We start from the raw sequence: 21718 nt of genomic DNA on the forward strand, positions 1-21718 counted from the left end.
ACAGGTGTTTTTAGATTTCTGGTCCCCACTGTTACTCACTACAGAAGTGAAATGGGTTGTGAATGCCATTTTATATTGATTTTACATATGTTAAAACTGAACTGCGGAGGTTTACCCCAGCCCCGCTCACTTCAGCAGCGGATCCACTGTCAACACCTGTCTGAGTCAGGGCAGTCTGATAGATGGCATCGAGGGGCTCATTCTAGATGACACTGAAGAAGAGACTGACAGCAGCACCTGAGGACAAGGCAGCAGCAAAAATCAGTTAAACCACTGACATCACTTTGAATGAAGTTGCTTTGAATGAAACATCATATAACTGTTGATGTAATTTCAAATAATTGACTCGAAGTAACCAATGTATAAAGGTGTAAGAAGATTATTCCATTAGATTATTCCAACTACTCAGTTTGACTTTTCAACATTCAAAATGTTCTAGTTTTTTATTCAAAGTTCATATTTCTCTATAATCCTCTGTTGTGTCAGCAGGGGTGTAGCCATCTTTTCAGAAGTGAGGGGGACAGAAATTACACACACACACACACCTATATAAAACATTACGATATAAAATTTCTGTAATCTATATAGCCTACTGGTCAACAGTTTTTTAACAGTGAGATTTTTAATGTTTTGAAAGAAGTCTCTTCTGCTCACGAAGCCTGCTTTTATTTGATCCAAAGTACAGCAGAAGCAGTAATATTATGAAATATTTTTACTATTAATAACTGTTTTCTATTTGAACATGTTTTAAATGTAATGTATTCCTGTGATCAGAGGTTAATTTTCAGCATCATTACTCCAGTCTTCAGTGTCACATTAATCAGAAATCATTCTTAATATGCTGATTTGCTGATTATCAAAACAGAGGAGTCATTTTCTTCAGTATTCTTTGATGAATAGAATGATCCACAGATCAGCATTTATGTGAAATAAAAAGCTTTTGCAACATTATACACTATATCATTCAAAAGCTTAGTCAGTATAATTTTTTTTGTTTGTTTTGTTAAATAAATGATAGAAATTAATACTTGTATTTAGCAAGGATTTTTTTAATTGATCAAAAGTAATGATAAAGACATCATTTTACAAGAGATTTCTATTTCAGATAAATGCTGCTCTTCTGAACTGTCTATTCATCAAAGAAACTTTATACTCAGCTGTTCAACATTATCATAATACAAGTTTTTTTTCTTATTTAAGCAGCAACTCAGAATATCAGAATTATTTCTGATTTTTTTTTTTATATTTTCTAGCTTTTAATTGGCTTAGAAATCTGAAGATTTCAGTTCAGTTTCAGTTTTCTTAGAAAACTGCTGGACAATAACAAATAATAATGATTTGTTTATATACTACAAACACTGTTTATCACATAATAATGCAGAATAGTTTATATTCTGCAATAAATGCTATGTCAATTAGCACTGCATTGTTCATATACTTTATTTATCACCTGCTGGAGATTTTTTTGGACTTGAAAAAAACAAAAACAAAAACAACGATAGCTGGACGCTATTGCCCATATTAGGAGTTTCCTGGTATGTCTTTCTGCGCGAGAGCGTCCTCCGGCTTTGAGTATGAATGAAACACACACCGAGTGTTTAGCGCTCTGTGATGTTCATCTCGCCTTCTCGGTCCGAGAAAACATCAGGTCATGCGCAGACTATCCTGTCTCTTTGAGTTTAAATCTATATTTATTCACACCAGCTCTTGAAAACCTCTATACGAACACATTTGCCCGAAAAAAGTGCGGGGGACGAATTTCCGTGATGATAAAAGTGGGGGGGAGGGATAATCTACGCCCCTGTGTGTCAGAGATTGCACTTCGCACAACAAATACAGGCACTTAAGAAGAAAAAGCAGACAACTCTTGATGAATAAAACATATCTGCTGTTATGTCAGTCTTGCATAACAACTGTCAAACACACATAAGAGTTGCACGGTGAACTCTAATACTTTTCCGAATGAAGATTTCGGGAACATCTCATGGGGGAAATTATAGCCAAAGACAAACAGTGTGTTAAACCTACTATTAATGTGTCAAATTCAAAATGATCTGGGATAAATGTGGATGATTTATGAGCAGTTTGTCTTTGCTGTTATATCATAATTTTGCATAATGCTGTCTTTTGCGTAACTGCAATGATAAATCATACCAGATGTTTAGAGAACTTTTTTTCATGTTTAGTGAACAATGCATGAAACAAGACACCCAGCTACACCCAACACTTGTACAAGCATTACAAAACCCTAAACAAAAGATATCAGAGAGCACCAGCACTGTTCAGGAGACAAAGAGCTAAACCTTTGAATATATCCTGAATTGAACATAAAGAGCTATAATCTCCATGTGGGCATTAAATGAAAAAACACAATTCTGGGTCTCAAAGGATTTTGCTTCACCCAGAAAACACAGAAGTTATGGTCTGAAAGTACAATTATTTTTACTTTCAGACTATAACCTTTATTTTAAAATTAAATGTATTTTAAAATCATTTTTTATTATTATTTACCCTGACAAAACTACAGTTTAATGATCTAAATGTCTGTTACATTTCAAACTATGCATCCATAAATAATTATGTATTAAAACATTACTTGATTAGATGTCCTTGAAGAGATATTAAAACAAAAATGGCAACATATTTGCATTTATTGTACTTTCTATATGATCAACAACAACCTCTGTCCATTTATCAAAGGCTTCAGTTGCAGTTGGTCACCTGAAATAATATCCCTCTTCTACTCTAAAAAAGTTAAGCAATTTTGACATTTAGCCAACTTAAACATCTGGATGACTGTCACATTCACTACTGCACACTGTGAACAGAGCTGTGGTCAGTCAGCGGTCAAAGGTTCTGTTTGCTTATTTTACATCAGTGCTTTGATATGTCATTGACAGAGTGACCATATTGATCGAATGTCATGCATTAAGATACAGTTTAGTTTTGAATGAAATCCAGAAGTTATTGTGTAACAACCTCATGAGACCCCTATCTACCCTTAAAAGCCAACTTAGTTTTCCCAGTAAATAATCACAAACACGACACTGCATAAAAATAAAAGCAATGCTGAGCTGTAATTAATGCTGTACACATATAAAAGTATGTCTGTCAATATACTGTACACTCTTAAAAATAATTTTTCTTTATAGGCATTCATTAAAAACCTTTTACATTCATGAAACCTTTTCATTCCACAAATGGTTCTTTATAATGTTAAAAAAAAGTTTTTTAGACCATTTTTAGAACAACAGCATATTTTTAGAATCATTACTTTAAGATCGAATGGATAGACATGGCTATTTGATAATCAAATAATAAATAAAAAAGATGAAATACTGTCCCTGGTGGATAAGACAAACTCTTACTTAACATGCTTACATGAATGCAGAGTTGGGGCGTGTCTTGAAGGAGGGAACAGATTTCATAACGTTGCATGTATAAATAACAGCTTGCAGGCACGTATATGCATACTATATCTCTGCACAGCTTCAAGCTACAACATTCTACAACATGTAAGTACCGAAGCTTTTACTCTCTTACACAGCTGTACAGAATAAACCACAGCAGCACCATAAAAATTACTACTGCTAGAGTTCCCTAAAAGTAACCTCATTTTTTTCTGTTTTTAAGGATTTGTCTGAAAGGATTGATCTTGCTGCTCTTTGCAGTGACAGTACACGGAAGAGTTGGGTGAGATTCGTTTTAACTTCTCTTGCAGCAGTAGAATAGCCACACCACTGGGATCATATTTGCATTGTTGTGTAAAGGTCAAGCTGAATGTATTGCGTGTGCATCTCTCAGGGACTCCACAAGTGAATCCAGTTACTGCACAGAGACCAAAGAGTGCCTTCTGTTTGACTTGGTTTGTGAAGGAGATGGTTACGAGGTGAGATACAAGACTGCAAAAACATGAAAGAGTAAAGAGATCTCAAAATTTTAAAAGACAAGCTGAAACAGATCATGGTAATGAGATGAAGTGCTCTATTCCTTCAGGTACGCCACTATGAAGCTGCTAAGTGGGTGACCACAGAAGCTGAATCCTATTTCATGGAAATTGCAACTTCAAGAGCATTCAGGAAACTTTATAAATACATCACCGGAGAAAATGAGGCCGGTGAGTTTGTTTGGGGGTCAAACATTGTGGAGGACCAAATGTTCTCAAGGACATTAAAACCTGTAAGGGACTTTGCTCATTATTTATTCATCCTCATGCGTCCCAGATGTAGAACTTTCTTTCTTCAGATGAAGACATAGTAAAATAATCCATGTCTGCGAGTCCAAATTTTGCAACATTATGTAAATGTGCTTTCCTTCAGAAAGTAACCGGAACAATAACAAAGTGCATTAAACGGTTAAGCTGTCCAGTGTCCTGTAATGAACTGAAATAGCATGACAAATATTAAAACATGCAAATGAAATGAAGAAAACATTTAATGTTCATTGGAAGCATATTATTAAAAAAAACCTTCAAATTTATCCTTATAATCAAATTATAACCCTTATTTTCTAGGTGCAAAGATTGACATGACTGCACCAGTCCTCATTAAAGTCAATGAGAATGCGAGCATGTGGCAGTCATCAGTCTATGGTCTCAGCTTCCTCCTGCCCTCCAAATACCAGGCCAATCCACCCAAACCTACTGATTCCTCTGTGGGTCTCACTGATATTTTCTGTGATTTCTATTTAACTGAACATTTATATATATATATATAAAACTTGTTCCTGCACTTTATTTGTAGGTACACTTAACAGACACTCCGGATTTGAAAGTATATGTCAAGAGTTACGGGGGCTGGATGATGTCACTTGTGGCCAAATCACAGACTGAGAGTCTGAAAACATCGCTGGACAATGTACAAGCTACTTATGAAACAGAGTACCACTATAATGTTGGCTATAACAGGTGCACTTAGCTTACCTCCTTTCTGCCTGTAACGCTCTCTGATTTCAGTCATTGTTATGTTTATTGTATTGCGTTTGTGTGTTTTTCAGCCCGATGAAGATTATGAACAGACACAATGAGGCCTGGGTTATTGTTAAGGGTGAGCCTGTGTGTCCTAGGAGTGGATAATTTCTCTGAGCTTCCTCTCGAACAAGTCTTTTAAAGGTAAATGATTCATTTAAATTAGAAAATTAATTATTTTTATATTTATAACAGGAAAACTATCAAAAGTCTAACTAGACATTTATTTGTCATTTCTTTTTCAGAGCCACAGAGTGCAGAACTACATGTACTCCTGTAGTCATTGCATGTTAAACTGCCTCACATGGTCTTTTTTTTTTGTTTAGTTTTTTTTTTTTTACTGAGTATAGGATACATATTTAGCACTGTATTATACCATTAGCACATATACTGTAAAAGAGTTGGGTTTGGTTTAGTAGAAAACATTTAAAAAAAAGAAAGAAAACGGCATATGTCAAAAAAATGTCAACCTCCAAGGGATGATATTTGGTCTATAAGCATGTGTTATAAACATTTGTTTTAAAAAATAAAATAAAAATAAAAAATCAGATCTTGTGATTTATTGGGATTTTTCTTTACAACTTATGGGTCATATGTTTAATTTACATTTATGTTTATATTAATATATAAGCTGGTTGAAAATATATATTTATATTTATATTTTATATTTAAATATATATTTACATTTGACAGCCTTGATGTGACGGATGCAGTTAATGACCAATGGTAAAAGGTTTATTTGCACAGAAGCCAGTGAACACTTATGGTTGCACTACCTTCATGCCAGTTTTCACAAAATGTAGTAGATAGTTTATAAATTCTGAATTGCAAGATGATCAACCACTTACAATTGAATCTACTGACTCGTGAATATTGACTTGTGATGAATTGAAATCTTTTATTACTAAGACGTGGGATATAAAGTAACCACTAAAATATAAGTTAATTTGCATTACAAACTATTTCCTCTTACTTTCTGGCCATGGAGATAAAAAAAAAAGAGTACCTAATTGCAATTGCTTCTAAATAAAATTTAGCCTACGTGTTTTTTTCCACCTGTGCGCTCCACTTTCTCACTGCTCACAAGTATAACCATAAAGGCCTAAAAAAAAACTTGATGTGCCAAATCTGATACAAAACATAAATTAATATTCAGGGATTATTCATGTTTATTTTCTAAAATTACAAAAAAAAAGTGCTGAACTGATTCAATTGATCTGATCTTATGTCGAGAGTAAAATTGTGCATTATAGTGCCACCTAGTGTCAAGTAAACATGCTTGAGTTGTGGGAGGGATTTGGAATCATTCTTCACAATTTTCCAGACAGAAAAAGATGACCCAGCCATAGGCTTTCTGTGGGCAACTGTTTAACTGTTGGAAAAAAAAATTTCAAAAAATCCGAGTGTCTATTTACACCAAGTGCAAACAGGTCTCCTTGTTGGCAGACATCAGCTTCACCCACCAACATGTGATTGGATTATTCAGTGTTATATAAAAACGCTTGAACTCTTCAGATTCAGTAGCGCAGATGTTAAAGCATGTATTTTTGTATTTGTTTTGACGTGATCGACTCGGGTTTGAATCTGTCTTGTGGCGAACTTTCTTTCTCTCACTTTTCAAATTTCAAATCACATCAGAAAAGCATTTATTTTTAAGAAAAAGTAAGGAAATAAAAAGTTGAAAATAAAGTATCAGGCAGGGTTAGGGTAGGTCTAGGGTTTCTTTCAAATTAGAAGGCATCCATTTAATAATTTGAATTAAATCAATATATTTGTTTGAAATAAATCAAGTTATTATTGCATAATGTTTTATAATGTATTACAATGCTGAGGTGCAGATAATTGCCACTATTTGAAATAAGTTAATTGCTAGATTGTATTTATACTATGTTAAAGTAGCAGGATATTCTGCTATTTTAACATAGTATAAATACAATCTAGCTATTTAGTGTAAATAAAGAGCATATCACTTAAAATACTGGTATTTTCACTTAGTGTCACAGGGACTTTATTATACGTGTCAGCTTAATGCCACACTCTGCAGCAAACGTCTTCATTTCATAGCTAGCAAAGGGTATGTGAAAACCATCATTTTTGATGGAATGCCATGCCTTGCATACACTGCTTTCATCTTTTGAATTACTGAGTGCGCTGTCTTGTCTCTGATATTCATCACCTCAGGAAACTTTGACATGTAATCGACAATCAGTAGAAATAACTGACCTCTGATTTCAAATATGTCAGCAGCTACTACTACCCAGAACAAAAGCAGGTCCTACTGCTAACCTGCTCACGCATGTCACAGTCTAACTCATCTGACAGAAAGCCCCTGCAGTCAACCCCAAGGTGGCCCTCTAGTGGAGTCAATATCCAACTACATCATGCATGCTTACAACAGGCTGGGAGGGGATTTTATTAAATTTTTTAATCACTTACTACAAAAAAACTAGACTACACCACTGCCCCTTGCCCTTTTTTATGGCTTTACACGTCAGACCCCACTTCACTGTACTTACCTGCTCCCTTCATCATAACTAGACTCCTTGTTTTGTAATTGATTCCAAAGGTGCTGGAACCTCACTTATTGATAAAAGATAGCAAAACACAGTATATTACGTGTTGCACATTTGAGCACTAGAGTAATCAGATTTAAATGTATAGAAATAAGGCAGAGGACTGTAATGAGTTTACCAAACACTTGATAATCACATGGCTGTAGTTGGACTGGTCTGATAATCCATATATGCTGCTCCTGCAATGCACCTTGCATGAATGAGATCTTGCTTGTTGGGAAGGTGTGACAGACTCAGGTTTATTACCCTCAGTATGGAGCAAAGTCCAACTGAGGGCCTTTACACCATCTCTGAGACAGCCTGTGTCTGTGCCTGTTTTCCTTTCTGTCCTGCTCTGAGTCCTGGAGGCCTGTACAGTTATGAATGACAGCTTACGGTGACCCATGCCACCCCTCTCCTATGGAACATGAACATCTCAAACTATCCCCTGGATCACCCCCAGCCCACGGCCCTCCACTCTGCCGATTACACACAGGACATTGCGTCACAAGAAGGACCGTCAACATGTAAGTAGAACTTAAGGTCTTAGAGATTTTAATGACTTTAGCAATAGCATTAATTGCTAATGTAATCCATTTGAGCATAGTAAACATTTGAAGTCAATAACTTATTCAGTTTCCATTAGAAATAAGATATTCAGCGATATTCAGAAAATCTTGTCATGCGATTTGATTGTGCTGAACAGTTCAGTCATGTTTAGTATGCATACTGAAGATGTGAATCAAAAAGATTTGTGATTTCATTCAATTGACATTTGCTTAAACAATAATAAAAAAAAACATTTACAAGTCATTTTATTTATCTTTTTCCTGCTGCTGAAAATATCAAACTGTAAGGTTTATGTAAGCCCTCTATCTCATTGTTTAATCAGTCGAGTGATAAGAGACTAAGCCTATTTGAGATATAATAGACTGCTCCGCCGGTTTATCAGATAGACTGGTCATTAAACTGTTCAACCTTATGGTCCACTCCTAGACGATCATCTTACAGTAGGCTTCTTGATTTTCATTTGCTATTTCCTGAAGGTGGCAAAGAAAGAAAGTGGACAAAAGGACCATTAACACTCCTATTTACAATGAATGTTATGTCCCATAGCTCAGGAGATAAAACCAGACCCAGACGGTAGGGCAATTCAAAAAGAGGGCTGTCCTGTGTGTGGTGACAGGGTGTCAGGATATCACTATGGTCTACTTACCTGTGAGAGCTGTAAGGTAAGTGTTCCTGTCAGTCAGGAAGTAAAAAGTACACAGTAGTAGCTTTAATTTTCTCTCTCTCTCTCTCTCTCTCTCTCTCTCTCTCTCTATATATATATATATATATATATATAATTAAAAAAAAATCTTCATTCTTAAATTTATATAATTATTCTTAAATACTAAAGACAAATATTCTCACCAGGGCTTTTTTAAGCGCTCTGTACAGAATAACAAGCGCTATACATGTGCAGATGCACAATGCTGCCCAATGGACCCAGCCCAGAGGAAACGATGTCCTTACTGCCGCTTTCAGAAATGTTTAGCTGTTGGCATGAAGAAAGAAGGTATGCATGCAAACCCAAACACTGATTCCATTGCTTTGTAGATATTCTTTCAGTTCTTTAAAAGAAGACGCATGTATGGAAAAAGTTATTGTCTCTGAGATATGGTACGATATTCACAATTAGCCATCCGAGATAGCTCTGGTCCTGTTCCCACTTATCTTTGAAACCATAAACCATTGCAATATTAATCTTTAATGACCCAGTAAGGGGGAAAAAGTAATATGCAGGCAAGCAAGAAAAAAAAGAAAAAGAAAGTAAAATTACGCAACTTTAATGAAGCAATGCTTCTCAAACCTGTCCTGGAGACCCCCTCACCACTGCACATTTTGGATGTCTACCTTACTGTACCCATCCACTCCTGGTCTTGGAGTCTCTACGAAAGATGTGATGAACTGAAGGTGTGTTTGATTAGGAAGAGTTCGAAAAACATTTAAGGTCGGTGTGCCTCCAGGAACTGGTTTGAGAAACTATCATTTAGAACTGTGAGGATCATGCTCTTCTGAACACAGTGTGTGATTTAGTTAATTGTAAAATTACTTGTCACAGCTGTACGTGCGGACAGAATGAGGGGTGGGCGGAACAAGTTTGGACCTCTGTACCGACGGGACAGGCAATCGAAACAGCAAAAAGGGGCCTATCACCGGACAAACAATGTCCCCTACAGTGTCAAAATTGAGGGACCACAAGCACTGATTCCTGCTGTGCCTCAGGATTTTCATGTCCTCAACCCCTCCCATGCTTCTCTTGGCTCTGACCACTACCATCCACCTCAGCCCTTTCATCCCAGTATGAGCCAGTCTGAGTTTCCCATGCTGTTGGACTGCACCATGTCCAGAGACCGGACACTGTCTGATCCAGCCCTACCTTTCCACACACTGTGCTATCCAGATTCCACGGTCCATCAAAGCTTCCACGGATACCCTCCCGAGAAAAGAGAGCTCCCCTTTAGCTACAGCCCCGCTTCTGTGACACCCCCTGCTCCAATCTCTCCTACTGTTCTCTTCACACCTACACTCACGCCAACCTCAACTCCAAGTTCTACCCCAACTCCAGCACAGAACTTCACTCCCAGTTCAACACCAACCCCTAGTTCGTGCTTCCTAAATGAGCTCCTACAAGCTGAGCCAGATGAGAAGCAGCTTTGCACGCGGGTGTTAGCAAGCCTCCAAAGAGAACAGGCCTGCCGAGGAAAACATGACCGTCTCAACACCTTCAGCATCATGTGCAAAATGGCTGACCGGACTTTGTTTGGACTGGTGGAGTGGGCAAGAAACAGCACACTATTTAAGGAGCTTAAGGTAGAAGAGTTTGCACTATGATCGCACATACATTGGATATATTGATTTATGTGTTTGTGTAATCTTCAGTATCACTGCTGTAAAGACCAGTATTAGGGCCGCACGATAAAGTGGTAAAACTGACAAGCTGTGCAAAATATGCACAAAATAGGATCGTGGTTTTGTGCAGCTTGTCAGTGAACAACGGCTCTGTGTAGTAAATGCTCCATGTGAAAGCACACAGATGATGGAGGTTTAACGCTGATTACAGAACCAACTTTACTGACAATATGCGCATTAAATATTGCATGCGATATATCATGCAGCCCTAACCAATATGAATGTGTCTGCTGCTCTGAGCTGTTCGCCTCGATTTATTCATGCAGTTTCTGGATCACCATCTTTTATTGGTCTTACAACATCATTGCTTCCCAAAGAAACAAACCCTACCCCTAACCCAAAAAACAGGGGTATCCGAACGCAGTCCTGAAAGGCCACTGTCCTGCAGAGGTTAGCTCTACCTTTTCACAACACACCTGCTTGTAAGTTTCTAAAAGCCTAATAAGACCTTGATTATCTGGTTTAAGTGTGTTTAAGTGGGTTTGGAGCTAAACTGGCCCTCAATGACCGAGTTTGGACACCCCTGCCCAAAACTAACCATACCATAACCCCTTTAAAATCACAGGGACAGTGTTGGTTGATAAGAATGGTGTATGTCTCTAACACCAACCTTAAGTCTAACCCTAACTCTACCCCCTTTGCTAGGTTGACCATATGCGCCGTTCATACGTGACACGTCCCGGCCAGGATTTTAATATTGCCTAAAACATCCAGAGCAGTTTGACCAATAACATGCAGGTATTGTATATAATCAACCAATTGTGGGGCTGCGTGTGAGAAGGTGAGATCTAGAAGGAACAATCAAAGCGATGCAAATATGCGCACGTGTTTGTTTGTTCTATTGACTTGAAAAATATGCACAAATCTGCGCTCAAATCCCAAAAAACAAAACAAAAAAACAAAGTGCACCACAATGCTTCAAGTCAAACGAACTAACAAACACATGAAAGCAATTCAATAGCATAAGGAGCTGTCTGCTCTGCTCTTTATAGTTCCCATGAATGTTAGACAACGATCAACCTGCACAGTGCAAATAGCCAAAATCTGGATATTTTAGGCATTATTAAAATCCTGGCTGGGACTTGTCCCGTATGAACGGCGCATATGGTCACCCTACCGTTTGCATATACCTAAAATTTGATTTATTGCTTGGAATTTTGATCCAGAAACTTGTCCTAAATCATGGTTAATGTACCAACCTGGTTTAGGTTGGTTAGTGCTGGTCAGATGCTGGTCTAAGTAGTGGAGCACCATGGCCTTACTGTCCACTAGCAAAACTTGCTGGTGAAAGCTGCCGAGTTAGTATCCTGGTTGAACAAGAAATCTCACTGTTTTAGAAGCCTGGTAGAGACACCAGCATCCCATGCTGATGCCTAGGCTCCAGAACAACGTACATGCTTTTATTATGAGAAGGGATCTGATTAACAATTGTAACTTTTTCAACAAGGGTTGACAACATCGGTCCTTAAGGACCACTGTCCTGTAGAGTTTAGCTCCAACTCTGAAAAAAAACTTGCCTGTCAGTAGCTTTCCTAAAGACATTGATTAGCTTGGGTTCAGGCTTGGGTTTAGGGCTTGTTCAGGATTAGGGTTGGAGCTAAACTCTGCAGGACAGTAGACTTCCAGGACCAAAGCTGCCTGTCTATGCTTTTCACGGACCAAAAGTCAGGGGTTCTCAACTTTGGCACTCGAGTTCCACTTTCCTGCACAGTTTAGCTCCAGCCCTAATCAAATGCACCTAAACAAGCTAATAAAGGTCTTTGGGATTACTAGAAAGTTACTGGCAAGCGAGTTTGATGAAGGTTGGAGCTAAACTTGAGGGCCAGAGTTGAGAACCCCTGGTCTAAGTTGTCCAATGCTGCATAACTAGAGTACCTGATCTCTTACAGGTGGAGGATCAAATGGTGTTACTGCAGAGCTGCTGGAGTGAGCTTCTTGTCCTGGATCACTTATGCAGGCAGGTGGCTTATGGGAGAGATGGCAGCATAAGTCTGATTACTGGACAACAGGTAAGAACACCTCTAGAACTAAACCAGCATTTCCGTACTCTGTTCCTGGAAGCCCATCAACGGGTCACATTTTGGATGTCTCCCTTATCTGGCCCATCTATTTCAGTCTTTACTAATATGCTGTTGAGTTGAATAAGGTGGTATGGATTAGAAAGAGTTGGAAAATGTGTACTATTGGTTTGCCTCCAAGAACAGGGCTGGGCAATGCTGCAGTTCACCACTGTTACAGTTTAATGACAGTTTAGGAGTCTTTGCATTTGACTTGCCTTTATTGTACCAGATTGAGGTATCAACCATCTTCAGTCAGGCTGGAGCAACTCTCAGTAGTTTGGTGTCCAGAGCCCAGGACCTTGTCTCCAAGCTTAGGTCACTACAACTAGACAGAGAGGAGTTTGTGTCTCTCAAATATCTGGTTCTCTTCAATCCAGGTGGGTTTCTTTTTTCTTTTAATCTGAACGAGTCCTGTTGCACCAGAGTTGTAAGGGCCATGTGTTTTGCAGATGTTAAATCAGTACAGGATCGAAGGCAGGTAGAACAAACTCAAGAGCGTGTAAACAGGGCTTTGATGGACCACACTATGCAAACCTACCCAGGCCACTCTGACAAGTTTGGACAGCTGCTGCTCCGTCTGCCAGAGGTGCGCAGCATCAGTCTACAGGTGGAGGAATACCTGTATCAGCGCCACCTGCTGGGAGATCTTCCTTGCAACTCATTGTTGACTGAAATGCTTCATGCTAAGCACACATGAGACACCATCAAAATAAAGCTTGTTGTTAGAAATGCCTTCATATATTTGGTGTCTAATAATTTTGAGCTCTGAACAAATCCAGTTGTCATTGTTGGCTGACAACAATTATGAGTGTATGAGATGTAAAGCACATACATATTCTTTTAACCACTCACCTTACAGTTATGGATCACATCCAGTCAAAAATGCAAGAATTCAAACTGCCATATGTATAAAAACAGTCTCAGAAGCTCATCACACTTTGTGTTTGTATCAGTTTGACTTTCCAATAAAATATATTAAAAGATATCAGGTGTCCTGTGTCTAGAATGCAGCTATAGAAGGATTAAGATTATGAAGCCCATCAAGAACATGAGCACAACTAAAAACAGAGAAATGGTCATGTAAAAATTTAAATGTTTACAAAATGGAAACAAAAGCTGATATAATGTATACAACTTGTAGAACTTAAAATCAGTGACGATGAGAAATAACTGGAATTATTTAAAAATGATTTTATTTTTCTAATCCTGTCACATGGGATTAATCCATAATCAAAGAATTTGGGAGAAAACAAAATCTACCAACATGAACATGGAGACGGTAAAAGAAAAACAGAAAACATTAATGCGCTTTCTGAAATGAACGAGTGAATCACCACATTTGCCATAACATAAATAAAATCTGGAACTATACCGAAAACTCTAGCTCATCCTTACCCAATAAATACATATACCTTAGGTGACCTAACATTCTACAGAATTGCACAGAATCCAGTTACATTACACCATCACGTTTCACCAACAGACAAACACATGCAACCTACACACAAATACACATCTCCCATTCATTTGACAGAAACATTATATCCAATCACTTCAAAAATGAATTCTTTTGGCTCTTTACAAAAATATGTACATCTTTACAGCAAATCTGTAAAGTACTTCATCTGATCCTTTGAAAACAGGAAAGGGTGGCCTGACTGAATCAGTTGTTTTAGTGCTTTGATAAAGAGAAACAGACTTAATGCCCTTTTTTTATACAAAAAGACCACTTCAAGCCATCCAAGAAACGCATAAGGCCAAGTTAGACAGTTGGGAGACAATTCATAGATCGTAGTAATATAAACAACATAATAACCGTTTAAGGCTGCAGACACCAGGGCTGCTCATCTGCCTTTTATCACTTCCTTTTAGCATTTGTTTAATAATCACTTTCTGTTGGTTTACTATTGGTATATCACTATGTGCTGCTGCATGTCGGGGTGTAAGTATGCATTACACCAAACAGGACTACTTGTTCATTCCGCTCTGGGTACATAAGTGAGAGTTAATATTAGATTTGCCTTTATTGTTTCTCCCCATCCGTCTCATTCTGTTCCCGGTCCCGCTCAAACACTCATTCACACCAGCACATCCAGCTCTAGTAGTGAAGCAGCAAGGGTAGCTTATTCATTGCTTACAAATCGCCACAATATACAAATCATTGTCAAAAATGAAAGAATCAGCAATAAAGAGCATTCAGATATACAGTATATTAAATCAGCCTTGATTTTTTTCTTCTCGTTACATTATTTTTCCAGTTACAGCTAAACAGATTAAAAAGACTTCCTTCATTTTTTTGAGTATCATTAATGGAAATCAACAGCACGTTCTGGCATCTTTTTGCTTTTTCATTCATTCTTAAAGCAAACGGGAAGGAAAAATATCTGAGTCTTTAACATGCTCTCCTGAGGTCCAAAACCTTGAGTGATCCAGTTAGATTAGGTCCGAAGCATTAAGAAAGCAGGCATCCAGATGTCTATGACTGACTTTAGGAAGGATAAACGACATGGCGGTTTGATTAGAGAGCAATACAGACTCGAAATGGACAGCAGCAAGGGAATTTTTCACATGACATGGCAAAGGAGAGTGGCTGTGCCCCCTTGTAATACAGTTCTACATTCAGTCCCTTAAGACTGAGAAGCTGATGACGATAAACAAGACGATAAGAAGGCCTGTATTGGTTTGTGCCCTACATTCATCAAAGAGCGAAGATCCAATTTCATCTGGGGCATCCTTTACATGTCAATGGATCCAGTTCAGTGAGTAAAGGAGGGAAGGAGCTGGAAGATTTCTGAGGATCTTTTTCTGGAGGACATTCATTTTACTTAGACTGGAGATTAGACTGGAAAGTTGCATCTAAAATGCCAAGGATACATTTTGTACAGTCTTAGAAAACCAATCAGGCCCTTTTCTTCTAAATATGACTTGTGTTCACTTGAGATACCTTAAGAAAATGGCAATGGGGATTTCTGAATAGATCTTTGTAACGGTTTTGCACAGTCACCCGCTATGAACTTCTGAGAGTACTTTATTTTAGGATTTTCTGTATTAGGGCCTCTTTTTAGTTATCCCACTCCTTCTCCAGGCATGCACTCCACTGTACCCTGCTACTCTGCCGGAGTGGGGACAGAAATCCAGGGTGACGTGGCCAGCTCAGGCATAGTTGGCATTTCCAGCATCCTTTATTTTGGGGTCCCAAGCTTCTTTGGGGTTCCTGGGCGCTTGCGCTCCCATAGGTGGTTGGGAATGGTGAAGGCATCCACGCTCATGGACATGGTCTTGGACGGGATGGCAGTGAACTGTTTGCGGTCAGAGCTGTACTTGTAGATCGACTCCACCATAGCGAGACTGATAACACGCGGCCCAATACCTGTGAGCCTAACCATCTCCTCCGTCTCGGGGTTCATGGTGTAAACTGCCCGGAACTGACAGCTGGCATCCCGGAACAGGATGAGGAAATGGTTCGCAGAGCTTTTCTCCATTTCCTTTCGTAGACAAGAAAGAAATACATCATGTATTCAAATGACCCATGCAAATATTTGTTGGCTGTCTGTAGTGAGTCATGAGTGCCCAGAGTGAACTAAATGGGCTGACTGACAGGTCACTCACCTCTACAATCTTGTTTTTTTGTGGTTCGTTGACCTTGCCTGCCAAACAACAGCGAGATATGGCATTATGGATAATGAACTTATTGGACTTGAAGCTTGGCTCCTTGTAGAGTTTCGGTCCTGAAACGGAAGTGCAAAAATGCATGTCACTGTTTAAAAGTCCAAATTTTTTGATCATATAACCAAATCTAAACAATCTTAAAATAGCTTCATTTTCTGCAAATGGTACTTGCCCATGCAGAATTCACAAACCACAATGCTAAGACATTGCTAGATGGTTACTAGGTTGTTCACTGTTCGTCACTAGATATGGCTCGAGTTTATGAAAGTATAAAGTGATATTAGTCATTTCATTTCACAGTAACAATACGAATATCTCACAATATAGTTATTTTAGCTTTAAATAAGGTCTTTATGATATAAAAATTTCTGATATGCCAATATCACCAAAAAACTATAATATATATATTAATAACTCAGTCTCACTGAAGACAAGTAAACAGTACATTATAAAAAACAAATGTCAGCAGAACAAATTAATAAGAAATGCTACATTTTATAAAGCGTTTAAAAACACTGTTGTTTTTTTTTACTGTGTATATTAAATATATATTCTTCTTATTAAAGTTACAAAAGTGATTTAGTCAAGAGCAGTGAGAGATTTTCTCTTTTGTTGTCTGATTAACATGAATGACAGACAGCAGGAATATTAGACTGCTGTCACTCTAAGAGCTGCCAGGCTCCAATATACGGTTACGCGTCTTCTTTCTTAGCCGTTTACTTTCACTTAAGACCTACCGTGTTTACGAGGATTTGTATTTTGACACGTACAAATGTGTGTATTTCACCATTCAAGGCCTATAAAGTGGCAAAAGTACTCCCCCTCTCTGTGAGCACCATCTTCACATGCATGCGCCTCTCTGACAGCGCTCAAAAATAGTCTCTCAGACAGTGCACACATATAGAGAAATTAGTTCTCTTTCACTGCTAATTGTAATTTCAACAGCTTAAAAAGCACTTGTTTTTTTTAAATCACAGTGCTTAAAAATGCATGCAAACAATACGTTTTCGTAACCATGTAGCACAGCAACATCACATGAGCATGCAACCAAGATAAAGACGATCTCTACTGGTTAATCGTGTGTACCAGTATATTGCTCACCCCTAGTCTCCTCATATAATTGCCAAAGAGTGTTCAATAAGTAGTTCACCAAATTTAATACCTGAGGTTGTTTAAATAATTAAACCCAATATTGAGCAAATGCCTTAGTAAGAAACACTAACTAAACTGCAAATCATGTCGTTTTTATAGTTTACCGGTGTATTCTGGGATGGAAGCTGGGGATGAAATAGTAGATCCATTTTCCCAGTCCCCATTCTGTGCAGCAAGACGGCCTGGAGATCGCGGTCTAGATGGTGAATGAGAACGACTGTGGGAAGGAATAGATATTTAGAGATGAGGTGACAAAAAAAGAGCAGATGTTTCATCAGAAAAACAAATACAGATTTGATTTACCTTGGAGTTTTTCTGACAGATAGCGTTCCACTGTCATTGGCCATGGAGGACAGATTCATTGTTGAATGGGAGTAAACTTTATTTAGTCTAGAACCTGAGAGAGAAAAGAGTTGACAAATCACATATAGCTTTCTAACTGTGATTATCAAATGGAAAGAAAATAAGCTTCCGGATGATCAATGACTTACCCATAAACCCTTTGACAGGGCTGCGAGAGAGGTCGGAGTCATCTCTGAACACTGTTTTGGGCCTCTGCTTCTTGACGCCTCTTACTGTAGTGGGTTTCTGGCGGAGAACTTTATCTAGATCCTCCATTATTTTTAGCTGATGTCGCCGTTCATACTCCTGGCGGGTGAAGTCTCCACGTCGCTGAGGAGTGCCCTCTGGTGGAGGGGTGCGTGGAGGTGGAGGGGTAACAGGAGTTCGGGGTCTCTCCTCTCCTCTGCGAGGCTCATCCACTGAAGATGACCTACTGTAACATTTATAGACAGCACTGATAAATCTCACAATGTCCAAAAGGTAATATAGGGATTAACATAAGTTGAAGTGCATTAAATGGCATATATATAAAAAAAACACTTGCAACCACCCACAGTTAGTGGCCAGGAAAAACATTTGCCAAGGTGTTTTGAGTGGTTTACCATGTGTTAAGATTCAGCTGCAAGAAGTGGGTTGTTGCTAGGTAGTAACTGGTTAAAAAGACCCCACAACCAAGTTTGATGATGATATTCGGCTTTCAGTTTCAATAAATCCCTTATATGAAAACACTTAGTGATAATAAAGGACTTGGGGGACTTGTTTCAGCACTTATATCACATTTGGCTCAGACCCCTCGTTCAATGAAAGGCTAACTGCTAAGAAAGAGAAATTACACATTATCTCTCAATATGTCTAAAGATTTGTGTGCCATTCATAACCGTCACTTTTTTTACAAGTTTGTTGATAAGCCTTACCTTGCCTCCCTCTCTCTTTCTTGTTCCTGTCTTCGTCTCTTCATCTCCTCTGCTCTCTTCTGTTGTTTCTCAAGTAATGCAGCTCTTCTCCTCTCCATCTCATCCTCCGGTCGAGCTTCATCCTGCTAGAGAGTTTCAGACAGTTAAATACAGCTACACCTTTCAGGCTAAATGTCTCCAAGTTTAGCATGTGATTCTCCCCTTACCTTGAAGAAGAATCCAACTCCACCCCTAGTTTCTGGCTCCGTTTGGTCGCTCATTGAATCTGAGAAGATATCCTGGCCCTGATCGGCTTCTTCACCCTCTAATGCTTTGAGAGAGGACAGTGAGATCTCGATAAGGCTGTTGCGTTTGCCATTGAAAGCCGCTGCAGGAATGTCACTCTCAAAGGAGCACTCAGAAGGAGCTCCTGAGCTGCTGCCACCACCCTGGCGCTCCTTTCGGGGCAGAATCTGTGAGGATCCGCTATCCAGGTCCATACTGAAGATTGTTTGGTCCTCACTGGAGCCGGTGTCTGAGAAGTTGTCCTCTGGTCTAGCCAGGGACGAAGCTGAGCGGGACTCACTCTGACTGGAGGTACCTATGCTGAAAGAGGATGAGTTCTGATCCCTGCATTGCCATGGGGATACTCTTCGCAAATGAGGGAGGCTGTCAACACTTTGAGGGGGAGTAATAACTCTTGTGGAAATAGGAGTCTTGAGCTCTGCAGGCCGAGGGTGGTGATGCAGTTTGGGGCTTTTTGGAGGTGCAGACTGTGCCCTACGGTGGGATACAGGTGATTTGGGGGGAGCGGTGTGACTTGCAATCTTGCGAGATGGGGAAGGAGAAGAGGATGCAGAGGGCAGGTCACGAGTGGACTCCCTTGACAAACGAGAAGGTGCAGTTGTTGAGGGTTTGGAGCTGGGTGGGATGACCCAAGCCTGATTGTTAGAAGCTGCCTTCTTCTTCATCAGCTGGTTCTGCTGCTCCGAGAGGCGCTGCATATCATTTTGGAGAGAATTGAGAGCAGCACTTAGTTTAGAGACAGCATTGTTGTAATCTCCCAGAGGGGCCGTGCCTTTTCCTCCAGGAACTCCTAATCCAGCTTTTTCTTTCTCTCCCGAATTGTCTTGTTGGACAGAGGGCTTGATATTTCCCTCTTCTTCTACTGAGGGGCCCTTTTTCAACCGTTCCTCCTCTTGCTGCTCTTCACTCTCCAAGCGTGCCAGTTTCTCCTCTAGCGCCAAACGGCTGATGTCATCTTCTACAGAGGTACCAACCTCCCCTTGACGTCCTTCCTCACCATCCCCATCCTCTTGCTCCTTCTTTAACTGCAGAAAGGCAGTTTTTCCCAGCTGTTGCCGGTGTTTGGCAAAGATGGCCTCTATACGCTTCTTCTGAGCCTCAATAGCCTTCCGCTTCTCCTCCAGCCTTGCCCCTAGCTCTGACATTTCATTGTTGAGAGCAGGACTATTACTAGGACTCTCCCCTGGTTTCTTGGTCCATGCAGTCATCTGTGGGGCCGGTGGTTCACTGGGTTGTACCTGTTCTGAAACAAGTTTCTTCTTCCGTTTGGCAAAATTGGTCATCCTAACACCACTATCCGGTGTCTCTTCACCACGCGGTTGTGTTATGCGAGGGCCCGAAGCGGGTGTGGCAGGGGTGGAGTGAGTTTTTGGAATATCTTCCGAGGCATCCGAATCCACACTTCCATCTCTTAATACGGAGTCATCATCTCTGGATCCCTCTGAGGGGTGTCTGGTGCGGCTTGGCTCTGGCGGGACTCCTGGGGATCGGTGGTAGAGAATTCCTGAGCGGGATGGGGCTGAAGAGCTGAGAGTCACTGGGCTGCCATTAAGTCTAGCAGTGGCTGAATCATCTGGTGAATGCAGGTAGAAACCATCAGGTGCCCCGTCCGGGTGAAGGCGAGGCTCTATCTTCTCATCGTTGTGGATGATCTGCAGTGCCTCTTCAATGGTTGGTAGCTCTCCTGTTTCACTATCATCAATGCCGTTCTCTTCAGCTAGCATCGGACGAGTTCGAGTGGCCCAAGAAGCTCTTTGAGGGCCATTAGGCCCAGGAGCTTTACTAAGCAAGTGACTGAGGTCCTCTGGGGGTGTGTATGGGACATGTGTCATGGATTGTCCAGCAGGGTTAAGATTGTCCGAACTGACAGACCGAGTTATAACAGGGTTCCCCATCACAATGTCCACATCACTGTCCAGTCCAAAAGGAATACTAAAGGACACAGCAGAGGACAGGGGACGGCTGAAGAGCCATCAAAAAAAAAAAAGATGAATTCCCCTAAAGAGTATTAATAAGAAGAAAAAAATGAATAAAACAATGAAGTACCTTACCTAATTGGTTTCTTAGTCCAAGTTCTTCCTGCTGCCTCTACATGAGACATTGAGGTAGACTGAGTCAGAGATCCTGATCATAGAGACAACACAAACACACACGACTGGATGACACATACAACATGCAAACACAGACCATGTAAAATTCCCTTTAAGCAAAAAAGAATAAACACTGTGTGTACACACATTACAAAGAACGGAACAAACAAATAATGGAAAATGATGACTCAGGACAGAGTAACAACACATTTTCCTCACCTGTTGCTGCAGTCACAGGGGAAGAGATGGGCAGGAAAGGCATTTTGAAAATAGACGGAGAACCACTGGCACATAAAAGACAAGTAAATCACGTTAAGCTTATGCCTTGATTTTACAAAGGCTCATTTAAATGATCATTTGAAAAAAAAAGAAAATTTGCTTTGGAATAATTTTGTGCGTTCTTAGCAGCAACTCTGAATATATATATATATATATATATATATATATATATATATATATATATATATATATATATATATATATATATATATATATATATATATATATATATATATATATATATATATATATATGGCACTTATACAAACAAATGCCAAAAATTCAGTTCTACCTGTTGCTTGACGCGCTTTTGCCATTGCTGGTCCTTCCAGATGTTTCTACAAGAATAAAAAAGTACTTCATCTTACACATTCCTTTTTAACAGACTGTCACTGAAGAAATCAAAAAAGGAACATACAAATTTACAGATCTACAGGAAAATAAACTATTT

The 21718-nt window shown here is 39.4% G+C and overlaps 3 protein-coding genes across 3 annotated transcripts in view; 2 read left to right on the forward strand and 1 right to left on the reverse strand.

Annotated features, from left to right (window-relative positions):
• Positions 1-3421: 3421 nt before the first annotated feature.
• soul5 (heme-binding protein soul5) lies at positions 3422-5514 on the forward strand. The gene is made up of 8 exons (XM_059559368.1): positions 3422-3515; positions 3634-3693; positions 3805-3889; positions 3997-4117; positions 4514-4653; positions 4743-4906; positions 4996-5110; positions 5212-5514. Coding segments are annotated over exons 1-7 (651 nt in total). The 5' UTR covers positions 3422-3513; the 3' UTR covers positions 5075-5110; positions 5212-5514.
• Positions 5515-7834: 2320 nt separating this feature from the next.
• LOC132151243 (nuclear receptor subfamily 5 group A member 2-like) lies at positions 7835-13275 on the forward strand. Its single transcript, XM_059559357.1, has 7 exons — positions 7835-8045; positions 8635-8750; positions 8938-9079; positions 9626-10377; positions 12366-12485; positions 12766-12913; positions 12986-13275. The coding sequence occupies exons 1-7, from the start codon at positions 7946-7948 to the stop codon at positions 13231-13233; spliced, it is 1626 nt and encodes a 541-aa protein (XP_059415340.1). The 5' UTR covers positions 7835-7945; the 3' UTR covers positions 13234-13275.
• A 437-nt stretch (positions 13276-13712) lies between these two features.
• The window catches only part of camsap3 (calmodulin regulated spectrin-associated protein family, member 3), a 32614-nt gene continuing 24608 nt past the window's right edge, over positions 13713-21718 (reverse strand). The window contains exons 9-18 of the mRNA XM_059559378.1: positions 21560-21605; positions 21208-21272; positions 20950-21022; positions 18820-20860; positions 18614-18738; positions 17849-18132; positions 17661-17754; positions 17462-17574; positions 16146-16264; positions 13713-16021 (exon numbers count right to left, since the gene is read on the reverse strand). Coding sequence (XP_059415361.1) covers positions 15719-16021; positions 16146-16264; positions 17462-17574; positions 17661-17754; positions 17849-18132; positions 18614-18738; positions 18820-20860; positions 20950-21022; positions 21208-21272; positions 21560-21605 — 3263 coding nt within the window. The 3' untranslated portion in view covers positions 13713-15718. The remainder of the gene's footprint in view (positions 16022-16145; positions 16265-17461; positions 17575-17660; positions 17755-17848; positions 18133-18613; positions 18739-18819; positions 20861-20949; positions 21023-21207; positions 21273-21559; positions 21606-21718) is intronic.

Source organism: Carassius carassius, chromosome 1 (genome assembly GCF_963082965.1).
Source record: "Carassius carassius chromosome 1, fCarCar2.1, whole genome shotgun sequence".
In the NCBI taxonomy this organism is placed as follows: domain Eukaryota; kingdom Metazoa; phylum Chordata; class Actinopteri; order Cypriniformes; family Cyprinidae; genus Carassius; species Carassius carassius.

What these genes read in the sequence shown, in the direction of transcription:
- soul5 (XM_059559368.1), top strand. An exon ending in GTGAAGGAGATGGTTACGAG is followed by an intron (nt 3,890 to 3,996) that starts GTGAGATACAAG and finishes CTATTCCTTCAG; the next exon opens with GTACGCCACTATGAAGCTGC. An exon ending in CACCGGAGAAAATGAGGCCG is followed by an intron (nt 4,118 to 4,513) that starts GTGAGTTTGTTT and finishes CTTATTTTCTAG; the next exon opens with GTGCAAAGATTGACATGACT.
- LOC132151243 (XM_059559357.1), top strand. Translation starts at nt 7,946, where the DNA reads ATGAACATCTCAAACTATCCCCTGGATCACCCCCAGCCCACGGCCCTC. An exon ending in TGTTGGCATGAAGAAAGAAG is followed by an intron (nt 9,080 to 9,625) that starts GTATGCATGCAA and finishes TACTTGTCACAG; the next exon opens with CTGTACGTGCGGACAGAATG. An exon ending in TCTGGTTCTCTTCAATCCAG is followed by an intron (nt 12,914 to 12,985) that starts GTGGGTTTCTTT and finishes TGTGTTTTGCAG; the next exon opens with ATGTTAAATCAGTACAGGAT.